Source organism: Cucurbita moschata, unplaced genomic scaffold (genome assembly GCF_002738365.1).
Source record: "Cucurbita moschata cultivar Rifu unplaced genomic scaffold, Cmos_1.0 Cmo_Scf00037, whole genome shotgun sequence".
NCBI classification, from domain to species: Eukaryota; Viridiplantae; Streptophyta; class Magnoliopsida; order Cucurbitales; family Cucurbitaceae; genus Cucurbita; species Cucurbita moschata.
The window spans coordinates 1777572-1789480 of NW_019268553.1; the positions used below are offsets into that span (position 1 = coordinate 1777572).

The 11909-nt window shown below is 32.5% G+C and overlaps 1 protein-coding gene across 1 annotated transcript; it reads right to left on the reverse strand.

Moving 5' to 3' along the window:
- Positions 1–2: 2 nt before the first annotated feature.
- LOC111431962 (pre-mRNA-processing factor 19-like) lies at positions 3–7593 on the reverse strand. Its single transcript, XM_023068708.1, has 18 exons — positions 7442–7593; positions 7262–7347; positions 6213–6284; positions 5867–5923; positions 5017–5103; positions 4533–4677; positions 4330–4451; positions 4059–4175; positions 3313–3408; positions 3163–3222; positions 2628–2702; positions 2296–2400; positions 1406–1522; positions 1246–1323; positions 1075–1171; positions 871–922; positions 669–739; positions 3–491 (listed from the first exon to the last, which is right to left on the reverse strand). Exons 1-18 carry the CDS (start codon positions 7452–7454, stop codon positions 376–378), a joined length of 1566 nt encoding a protein of 521 aa, XP_022924476.1. The 5' UTR covers positions 7455–7593; the 3' UTR covers positions 3–375.
- Between the last annotated feature and the right edge of the window lie 4316 nt (positions 7594–11909).

The window sequence follows — 11909 nt, forward strand, 5'->3', positions numbered from 1 at the left end:
GGTGAATAAGAAAGATGAATCTATTAAAGTTTTTCCACTATCAAAATACAACTAAACGGTGAATGAAAAATGTCATCGTATATTAACAGTTCTACAGCTACATGCAATTCAGACAGGCTACATAATCTTTTTACTCTAATTGCATAGAAATCAGAATCAAACCTGATTAGTCCAAACACAAAAAAATTGGTGAGAATAATTCGCTCATCTTGTTGATCTGTGGATGTATAACTCTCAACTTTTCTGGAGAACCTTTTAAAGATGCCTCTGCTTCAAATTCCGGTTTTTTTATACCATGAATCATACCTGTAATCGTGCAAATATACTGGGAAGCTAGCGTTCATCTTTTTCAGAATTTTCAAATCTGGGTGTAACTTATGCTTCCATCGAGCCATCTTCCCCAGGCACACCGAAAATTCGAAGATTTCGATCCATGGACCCAACTGCCAAGTATTTTGCATCTGGACCAAATTTGAGACAAGTTGCTTTACCTGAAATCGAGTGGAACCGGAATTCTCATCAACAGCAATTTTGGACTACTCACATTAATCCGCATGAATCGTAAATGCTTTCTCTGTGTAGTTAGTAAAGTATCTAACCCATTTTATGAATGTGATATCTTTATAAAATATATACATGTGCGCACATGTGAGAGAAGGATACGGTACCTGTGCCAGACAAATCTGGAATAGTTTTGATACAATTCCATTCAGATTTCACACTAGCAACTTGGTAAACCCTGCGAGTTCAAGCAACCCTCGTTTGTTAGACTTTGTAGAAACTACTAACTGAAAATAAGTGATGAATAAATTGAATACTGATTTCTATTAGACGGAAGGTTAGAAATGATTTCAAGGGCCAAATGCTTACCTTAAATCTGAGCCAGCAATCGCAAGGTAAGATCCACTATGATCAAATTCCACTACAGAACCAGAAACAGATGTTCAGTTATTCCCACGAACAAGACATGACTAAACGTAAAACACTATCTTCCTATTTGTAGAACTGACAGAACATGTACTATAGAAAGTTGTAAAATGTTACATCAACCAGCATCTACAGAAAGAAACGTACCAGAGTTTGTTGGAGTTTCTGAATCATAAGGTGAAAATGTACGAAAGTTCTTCAATTTTCGAAGATCCCACAGCTTTACTCCATCATGAGCTGCAGTCTGTGCAGTTTAGATTTATATTAGTTTCAATCATGTCTAAGTTAAACCTTTAACTGCATCCAATTAACACATACCGCTAGGAAGTAACCATTTTCAGAAAAAGATATTGCAGTTACTGGCCCAACGTGTCCATCAAATCTGGCCACATTTTTCTGTAAGCAAAAGGATTAAAGAAATTAGTGAACAAATTTAGGGATATGGGGATATATCATGCGAGGTTAGAGAATCTCACACCTGACTTTTTACATCCCAAATTTTAACAAGAGCCTCTGATGTGCCTGTTCCAAGGATGAGACCATCAGGATGAAAGGCTGCAGATGTGTAGCCCTCCGTTTCTGAAGCCTCTGTAACCTGCAGAGGATAAGATTGATAAAACTTCTATAAGACAACATAACCAATTCCAGCCGAGCTACCGAACAGGTCACAAAAATCTAAATGGGCGACCTTTTTTAACTACACCAAAATTTTACATCATCACGTAACTGCAAAATATAACTGTATCTCAGAAAGGAACCTTGTAATTATCCTAAAAGAAACTAGCATGTGCTTAACATGGGAAAGTTCATTTCATGTATTTTTTTCAATACTTCCAAGACATTAGGCTCCTTGCATTTTCCAATGAAATGAGACTACTTCCGGACCCTACAACTATTCAAACTTGTTAAGTTGGTGAAAGGCAAACACAAACTTATTCACAATGTGTTGGGCAGCAGCGCAGCACTTCTCAACCTCAGTAGTTCAATCAATTCGATAACAATATTTTTCTTCGAGTAGTCGCTGTTTAGAGAGGGTTAAATGTGGAGCATCAGGTCTGAGGAAAATGTACTTTGATTCTATGACCTACTAACCACTCTTCAATATTGAGGAATTGTCCATGTGATATCAAATCCAAAAACCTTGACCTATCATAACCAATTGACAGTTGTATCATATATTTGGAAATATATCAACCCTTAGTCATCAATCTTTGGAAAACAAAACGTAAAAGGCCGCCTAGCACCTGGAGTGTATACATAACACTGTGGAACATAAAACATGCAGTCAACTAAAAGTATATCACAACGCATTCAAGACCGTCTATCTCAGAGTAAACAAATATACACTAATGAAAAATTAAGCATTACCTGGGTCAGGCATAATCCTGAAGCAAGCTCATAAAAACACCATGTGTTATCAAGGGAGGTAGTGACAAAGAAGTTATTGGTAGCATGGACGGTAACCGCTTGGACCTGTAAGAGTTTGAAAGTTGACACTCCTTTACCGTACGTTAACGCATGAAATTGAGTCACACAAAATCAGAACTGACTTGCTCCTGTTATATAATTCTTTGGTTCTATAGATTGTTATCAGATTCTTAGCAATTGAGACAATACAACTTAGCTGAGTTTTTTAACCTAGCTTTCAGCTATAACCAGAAATGATAATCAATAATGGTCATTGAATTAAATCAGCTTACCTCAGCTGTATGATCCTTTAAAATGTGCCTACAATTGTAGTTCCCATCATCAGATTGTTGCCACACACGAACAGTCTGCACAATTAGGACAAGGCGTTTAATACTATTCTCAAATGCAGTCAGAAAAATAGTTGAGTTTAGATTGGCAAAATATCAAAACAATTCAAATGTTATGGTATGATCATTCCTGTTTTAGTTGAAATAGTTACGTTCATGAAGCCAAGGCAAAGGAAACCTAAAGCCTAAACTCAGAACCAAAAATTTATAGACCAAAGGAGAAGCAGTTCATTTATATGTTTAAATTATTAAACCTAGCACTTAGTACTTCGGTTCTGGGAATTAAAGGACAAGAGCAGTTCATTTCTATGTCAGTAATTAATTTCATTTGGTTAGCCATTGACTACACGCTCAGCCAAAGAAGAAATATGATCTTCAGAAGTTACATGTAAGCCTCAGAAGTTACAAATACAAAGTTTTAAGCATACATTCAAAAATAGGAAATATTTTCATCATAACCATAACAAGAAAAACTAACCTTGTCAGCTGAACCAGTCAAGAACAAATCATCTCGGGCCACAAATTTGACACTTGTTACCTAGACAAACAATGTTCAACATTCCAATTAGCAAAGAATATTAATATTACATGGCTCCAGCACTTGAATGCTACAATTCAGCAAAGAAACCTTCTTTGAATGGCCACTTAGTGTAGATAAAATCTCCCCAGATGATCTGTCAAAAATAACAGCATTTGTGTCCAGCCCTCCAGTTGCAATGACATCCTAAAACCAGGAAAAGAAAATTCCTCGACTGAGAAGTAAATTTGTGCACTATTATTAGCAACAGAAATATTCATTTAGAAAGAAAGTCGACCTGCAATTCACCATCATGTCGACATATAGTCAATATCACATCAAGATAAACAATGCATTGTAGAAGATTTATAAGACGAGGCTGAAGTATTATGCAGAACTCTATAAAACAGCTTATTAGTGTTCATGCTTTAGTTCATAATACAACGTTGGATTAATGACATGAATAATAGAAATAAACTCACCTTATAATTTATTAATGCTTCGGTTTATTTCCAAGGCATTTGGACATGATCCCTAAGCTTAAAAGTACATTACTTATTCCACTTAAAATTAAATAGTTGCATTTTTCATCAAAAAGAAGGGGAAAACATGGATGAATCCTACGAAATATTTGAACTACTATCATTTTATGGCTTAAGGAATGAACCGTGAAACATATGTTTAATGCAAAACCACCTCGTTCATTATTCCGAAAAGAGCCCATTGGTCAAATTGAATAAAATGGTTAATCACAGACGCAAGTATGATTTCAAAGAATTGTTTTAATGAAGGCCACATAATACTCATACGAGCATATTTATTAGAGTAATATAGGCTGATGCACTTTAAAATGATACCTTCTCATGATGGATGTCAAGAGATATAATGCCAGGTTTGCTTGTTTTATGAAGTGGATGGCTAGAAATCTGGGTGTAACTTTCTAGAGCCTCAACAGGAACCAACGTAGGAGGTATCTGAGATAAAAGAATCAATCAACGAATTAATGCACATTTATCAGGAAACCCTGTGCCTGATATCATAAAACATTCACATCATCCATTCAACGATAACCCTTTTATTTAATAGGAAATAATAAGATTTAAATAATTTTTATTATCATTAAAATACCTGCCGCTTCTTCCTTTGTTGTGATAGAGCAGCATTACAATCTGTGAGCTCAGAGATAACAGTGGCAGATATTCCTTGACGTATCTTCTTGCCATCAGGACCCAATTCTTCATCCTCATTAACTGGAAAAATAAAAAAAGAACTCAAATCAGAGCCAGAATATTGATGAAAATCCATGTTGATGGATGATTGAATGGACAAACCTCTTTTCCCATTACCACTGACAGCAGCATTAGATGAAACTGGAGTTGATGACAACGGCATCTGCCTCTCGGCCTGAGCAAGTAACGACCTAGCCTCATCGCGTTCCTTTTTAAGTCTTGCAATCACACGACATGCAGCATCATGCTGGAAGAAAAAATATATATATCAAATCAATAGTTAGACTTATGAAACTCGTCACCTCACCATGACTTCACTACATAGCAAAACACAAATACATTCAATATATGGCTTGCAAAACATTGTTGGATTACAGAAGTCAACCATAAAGTACAAAGATATACAATAGCCCCAAAAATTCAAAACTGAAAAAGTTGAAAATCAATGAGCAAAATCGTGCAACAAAAATATACGATATCGTAATGGATGGACCATGGAGCAAAGATTTAAAAAAAAAAACTGAAAAATTGTGCTTTACACCCTTAGAAATTGGGAATTAATAAAAATAAAATAAAAAAGATATACCTGATACAAGGCGTGACTAAGCTCCTGTCTAGCTGTATGCAGCTGTTGCTCTAGCGCAAAATTGGACAGCACTAAAACATCCCATTCCTATCCTTAGAGAAAAATCATATTTTTCAGCCTTGATTAAAAAAAACACAATATATGTAAATAGCATGATTTAAGAAAAGAAATAAGTAAAATCCATTTTGTGTTAGACCCATATATCTGATAGGAACAACAATGATGAAGCACATCCTCGAACTTAAAACATAAGATAGCTTAAATTTCAACATAGTTTTCATAAAAGGATACAAATTAAACGCTTCATACAATACATGTAAATAGCTCAGCGACCAAAATGTCAACATGAACACCCAACAATAGTCTGACACTTAAGCTTGAAGGATGGTGATTAAGTATCAGTGACTCCCTTGGATGGTGATTAGAGAGGTTTAATAACAATTCCTTGGGTAGGGGCTTAATCCCTTTTTCTTTTCTTTTCTTTTTTTTTTTGCAATTGCATACTGAAATTGATTCTTGCCCGAAAAAAGGGACACGGTAACTAAGGATATAATATGGTAGTCTGATAAAGATAAAATACTTGAAAATAAACATTATAAACAATCATATACTTCTCGTTATATAGAACTCCATGCGTACCCAATAAATTGGGAAAGCATAACTTACTAAAAAATAAATCACATAATAATGTACTGCTATATACATGATAATACAATGCAAGCTAAACAAAACATCCAACAAAGCACATTAATGAAGAAAATTGAATCTTCCAGGAGCACAAGAGCATCAAAGCTATTGATCAAAAGTACAACTACAGCGATAAAATAGATTATAGAGCGTAATTCCATACATTCTGGAACATTCCAAGCATTCCAGGGATGCTAGCAGCTTGCCTGGGCTTGACTATCTGCAGAGAAATTAATGAACAAGAGGGAAGTTAAAGAAGGGGAAAAAGAAGAAAAAGAAGAAAATATTCAGATGGAAATGTACTAGGATGTCTCTAGCCTTTAACCCCTGCACTTTTCAACTTCATGAAATAGAGCTAGGTACATTACAGGCCACTTGACGTTCCAATTCAGACACTTTCTCCAAATCTATACTAATATGTAACATTGCACATGCGTGTTTTATAGAGAAATGAAGAAGGCCCAAAGAATTTAGAATTTAACTAAACAGAATCAGAGATATTTCCATACCTTTCCAGTTTTAATTGGAACCATGTCATCGATGGAAAGCGGTTCACCAGTAACAGGGCATTTCCCATAGTCCTGGAGATGCAATACAAACAATTTACACTAATCAAACGCAATATTTAGTTTGTTGAAAAATAATTCTAAACATATACAAACAAAAGCAAGAAAAAGTTGCAAAATTTTAAATCAAATCCCTTCGACTAAATCCCTCGAAACTCAAGGTTGTATTAGAGTGGAGCAAAGAAAAGCACTAAAAATAATATATACTGTATGAAATAAAATTATTTGACCAAATCTGAAGATAATACCAGGCAGAGAAGGATTTATTTTACATGGTTAAGAGTACGACGTGTAAAATCACTACCCCTGTTTTTTCCCCTACTACATGTAGTAAACTAGGGCTCCGTTTGATAATCATTCGGTTTTTTGTTTTTCGAAATTGTACTTATTTTCTCACAATTTCCACAATGTTTCTAGTTTTCTCTTAGTAAACATTTGAATTTTCACCCAAATTCTGAAAACAGTAACTAACCAGTTTTTAAAAACTACCTTTTTAAGTTCTCAAAACATGGCTTCAATTTTGAAAATGTACCTAACAAAACGATAACCTATGAAAAATTGGAAAAGTCCTGTTTAACTTCCTTATAGAAAATTTGAAAAGTAAGGTAAGAAACGTACTACAGAAAGATATGGAAGTACGCTTCCCTTTCTGAGTATAAATTTTTGGTCAACTGACATTATAAGAATTTATAAAAAAAATCATTGAAGGTGCGGATAAAAAAATCCGACTTGAGAAAAACAAACTGAAATGGCTCTAAGTTTCAGAATTCTCAGCTGCGAGAAAACACCTCGATTAAAATATCAAAATCTTTTCAAAAGTAAAGAAAAAAAAATGGATAAAGCACCCTTGAATCCCATGATTCCCGAAAATATAACTCCATGAGCCAAATAAAGACCGAAAACCAGATTTCCATTACGCCGAGTGAAGCAAAAACCCTAAAAAGGCATGGAGAAAGAGTCAAGTGGGAGGGAAAAGAAAAAAGCAAGCATACAGAAATGTGCCTCTCAATTAAACGCTTCTCGAAGAGTAGTCCAGAATTCTTGGAGACAACTGGCTCTTCCGGAATCTCACCGGAAACTGTAGAGCAACACAAGATACCAGTAACAGAAATCAACACAAAACGAAAGAACAGCAGGAGGAATTACCAGGAATTAGAGACGGGAGAACTTACTGGAGCAGTTCATTTTAACGGAGAGCTAGGGCTTATGAGTGCAGTAGTGGCGGAGCAGGATTTTCTCAGACAGCGGACAGCACTGCTAGCCAGTCAGCAACCAGCAGCGCGAGAGGAAGATGAGCGGGAGAGAGAGATCGGGGGGAAAAAAGAGCGCCTGTTAGCTGATACTAGGGATTTTCAAAGCTTGGCTTAGATGGACCGGACTCCCTTCTGCCTGGCCCACTGGGCTTCTGTTATGCGCAGCCCATAAGCAGCCCAATTGGTGACTGAGTCTACTCAGATTTTGTCGATTTATTTTTTTTATAATATATATTTAAGTTTTCATATTACTAAATTAATTATTCACATTTATATTAAATATAGTTTAATTTTTTTTATTTTTCGGTATAGATAGCAAACCCGAACTAAGATCGTAGAGCTATACTAAATTTTGACATAGGGACTTCTGTCCGTCTCTTCTAGAAAGCTTGTTGCTAAGAACGTGAGTGATTAATCGAGATAATCTTTCCTTCAAATGCATTCAACCTATTTTTTGAACCCACCTTTCTCGTAATTATGTGATTTTTTTAGTAAAATATATATAAAATCCCGATCACAATCTAAATAGTTATATTTTGGTTCCTTTTGGCAAGTCGGGGAATTTAGTCAAGTCTACTTTCACCTTTAATTCCAACTTGCAATCACGTCTCTATCGATGTAGGATACTTTTACGAACTGTTAATGCTTATGCTTTATCTTCATCAATCACGTCTGAAATTGCCTTCAATAAGGTCAGCATCACTCATCCTTTATCATTGATGAACATTGACCCTATTCTATTGGACCTATGTTTTTTAGATAGTTGTATCTATCGAGTTTAATATAAAATCAAATGATGTATTTCATACTTCATTAATGATATCGATTCTTTTAATAAATAGACGTCACAACTCTTCACACGTCTTTCATATTAAATTATTGAAAATGAACATATAATATAGTCGATGAATAAAACTATATAATATAAAATTAATTAATAAACAACTGTTCAAGATTTCAAAAAAAAATTAAAATTAAATATTATTTCAATTAAAGATCGGTGAATATTTAAAATATTAAATCGAGTATATGTAATTTTAATATTGATTTCAAAATGTTTATTTAATAACTTCATCATTCTCATTTTTATCTATTTGTTTGTTTCTTTTAATTATATAGAAAAATTATAATTTTTTAATAATAATATAATTGAACCAGAGTCGTTAAAAAAGAACAAAATATGTTTCTTCAAAATTACGAACAAATCAAACCTAATCTAAGACGATTTTTTCACAATCGAGTATAACACCAGATCACGACTACTAACCAAAACGAGAAACAAACGGTCTTATCCCAAGTACACGGGGCCCAAGTAAATAAGCTTAAGAACGACAAAAGAAGGTTGAATAATGTGGAGTAAAATAGAAAAAGGAGTAGGTAGATGGCCAAAATGGTTTGAAAATAGGATGCATGTGAAGAAGTTAGGTAATGTGGTGCAAAACAACAAAAATTTGCCCTTTCGTCTTTCAATGGCTAGTGGCGTTCTTTATTATTATTTTAATATTATCATCGTACCACCTCGAACCTACCGCTACTAGATATTGTCTTATTTAGATTTTTTTTTTGTCACGTTTTCCTTCAAGGCTTTTAAACGTGTCTTTTTAGGAAAGAGTTTTTACACCCTCGTAAACAATGTTTAGTTTCCTTCTCAAACGAGCCCAACGTCCTCGCTGACACTCGTTCCTCTCTTCAATTTATGTAGGCTCTTACAATCCACCTCTTCAATGCCTAGCGTCCTCACTGGCACTCGTCACGGATCTCACAATCATCTATCATGTCTGTACATTTTTTTTCAATGCAGGGTAGTTTGGTGATGGGGCAATTTTTTGAGCAATCTTATATTGAGTAACTTGATTCGTGTTTGGTTCGTGGGGATAGTTTTTACCCCTGGAAGCTATGAGTAGCGAACATAACTATATCGACGGTGAAGAATGAATGTTAGCTAAAAGAGGATAATGAATGGTGAGACGATGACGATAACATCAAATTGTTGCTAGTCGAACATTGAAGAGAAACGATTATAGAAATTGATTGGGAACGACATGTCGGTGATAACTTACATGTAGATCTAAGTGAATATAAAAACAAACTTTAAAACTGAAAAAAAAAAAAAAAGAAAAAAAAGTTGAGTAGGCGTTTACTACAAGTAAGCACAATGCACAATAATCATTCAAAGAATTTTAATAGATGCATGTGTGACATTTAAATCCACGTCATCTACCAATTAATCTTTTTACTCTTTATTTATGACATAAGTAATACCAATTATCTTACGTGGCAAATTATTATTATTATTTTAATTAACTGAAAATCCACGTGGCCTAATTTACTGAATAAAATAAATGAAAGGAGAGTTGTGTATTTTCACTGTCATTTTGATATCAAACCAATTTAATAATGAAACCACAGATAAAGAAGGAGATTTTATTGAAAACTTTTTTAACGCGCATCATTTTTTCATTATTATTATTCAAAGTCTACAAATCAATTGAGTAGTCATTTAATTAAAAAGTTCAAACGCATTTAATTCATAAAGCAATCCGTGACTATCTATTTTAAAACAATAATTTAGATATTTTAAAAATAAATTGTCTAATTATGATCATGTAATTAAATATCATTGCTTAACTAATTAATTAATATTTTTATTTATTTATTTGAATTGAATTAATTCAAACATGGAAAAGCGCCAAAAATTCTAATTTCTATCTAAATATTAAATGAGGAATAATTTTAAAATGACATAATAAAGAATAAAAAGATTCTCAATTATGTTATTAAGACTTTGTTTAAATAAAGGGAGTGATAATGAAAGAGAAGAAATTAAGAACAATTACTCGATTATAATTTATATGAGCCTTAAATGGCAATTTAAAAAAATTAATTTTGAAAATATCAAATTATTAAGAAAAAAATGCATTAATATTTGTGACGTAATAAAATTAAGATATATTTTTATTTGTTAATTTGTCCAATGAAAAGCCTCCGTACCTTAAAGGCTAAACTGACAGACTGTGACTTAACGTAAGCCCAAACTGTCTCTATTTTTTTAAAATATAATAATAGTTAATAAAAATATTAAATTATTTCTGAAATTAAAAAATCGAAGAATGTTCGGTGAGAAATTATTTTAATATTTTGCCTTTTACAGTTCAGCGCAGAATAATTGAAACCAGCTATAATAATAAATAAGTAATTCGATTTTTAAATGACAAATTTGCAAATTGAGATATAAAATTTAAAAATGAAATTATAAATTCGATGTGAAATTCATAATTATTTAATAAGAGACCAACTTTTGAATTCATAATTATTTAAATCTATAAAAAAATGTCATGTATTTAATAAGATAAGAGTATAGTTTATGAAGGTTGACTAAATCATAATAAGTTAAAATGAAACTTTAAAATATAAAAATGAAATTAAAATTAAAATCCAAAGGAATATTGATTTTTCTTGAATAAGTTATCATTTTATATTAAATTATTTATGATTTTAATATTTTATATAGTTGGAATAATATCACGTATGTTATTTATAATAATAGAAAATATATTTTCAAGTATTCTAATAATATCTTTGAAAAAAAATGAAAATATTTAAAGTTAAAACAAAATCACTCTATTTTCTCTCTCCTTCACATGCATAAAAACTTTTTTTAATCAAATTTTCAAACTAAGGACGAACAAAAAAAAACATTATTTTGTATATTAAAACTAATTAATTACCATTTGATTATTTTAATAATATTTATAATTGGACCAAACTAATTAAAACTTACTATAAATTCAATTTATTTAACTCATTTTGTGTACGCTATAACTCGTTATGTATCGTTGTCAGTCTTACCGTAGCCGATATTGTCCACTTTAGCCATTTTCATACCTTTGTAATAAATGTTTTGTTTCTCTTTTCAACTGACGTAGGATATCACAATCCATTCCCCTTAAGAGCCAACGAGTTCCTCTTCCAATTGATGTAGGATATCATAATTCACTTCCTTTAGGAGCGAGTATCCTTGTTGACACACCGCCCGGTATTTAGTTCTAATATCATTTGTAATAGTATAAACCCACAACTAACACATATTATCCACTTTGACCCATTACACATCACTGTTAATCTCACGGTTTTAAAGCGTGTTAGAGAGAGATTTCCACGTTATTATAAGGAATGTTTGGTTCTACTTAGAGAAAGATCTTACAAAAAAAAATCATTTATGAAATTGCTTATATTTATATCTATTTAGTCTCTAAATTTATATTTAATGGATCATTTGAAAAAAAAATAAAAAAATTATTAATTATTAATTATAAATTATAAATTTGAACTTTAATTTAATCCACAATTTATTTTGCTTCATGTTCTTGGAAAACAATTTGGGGAA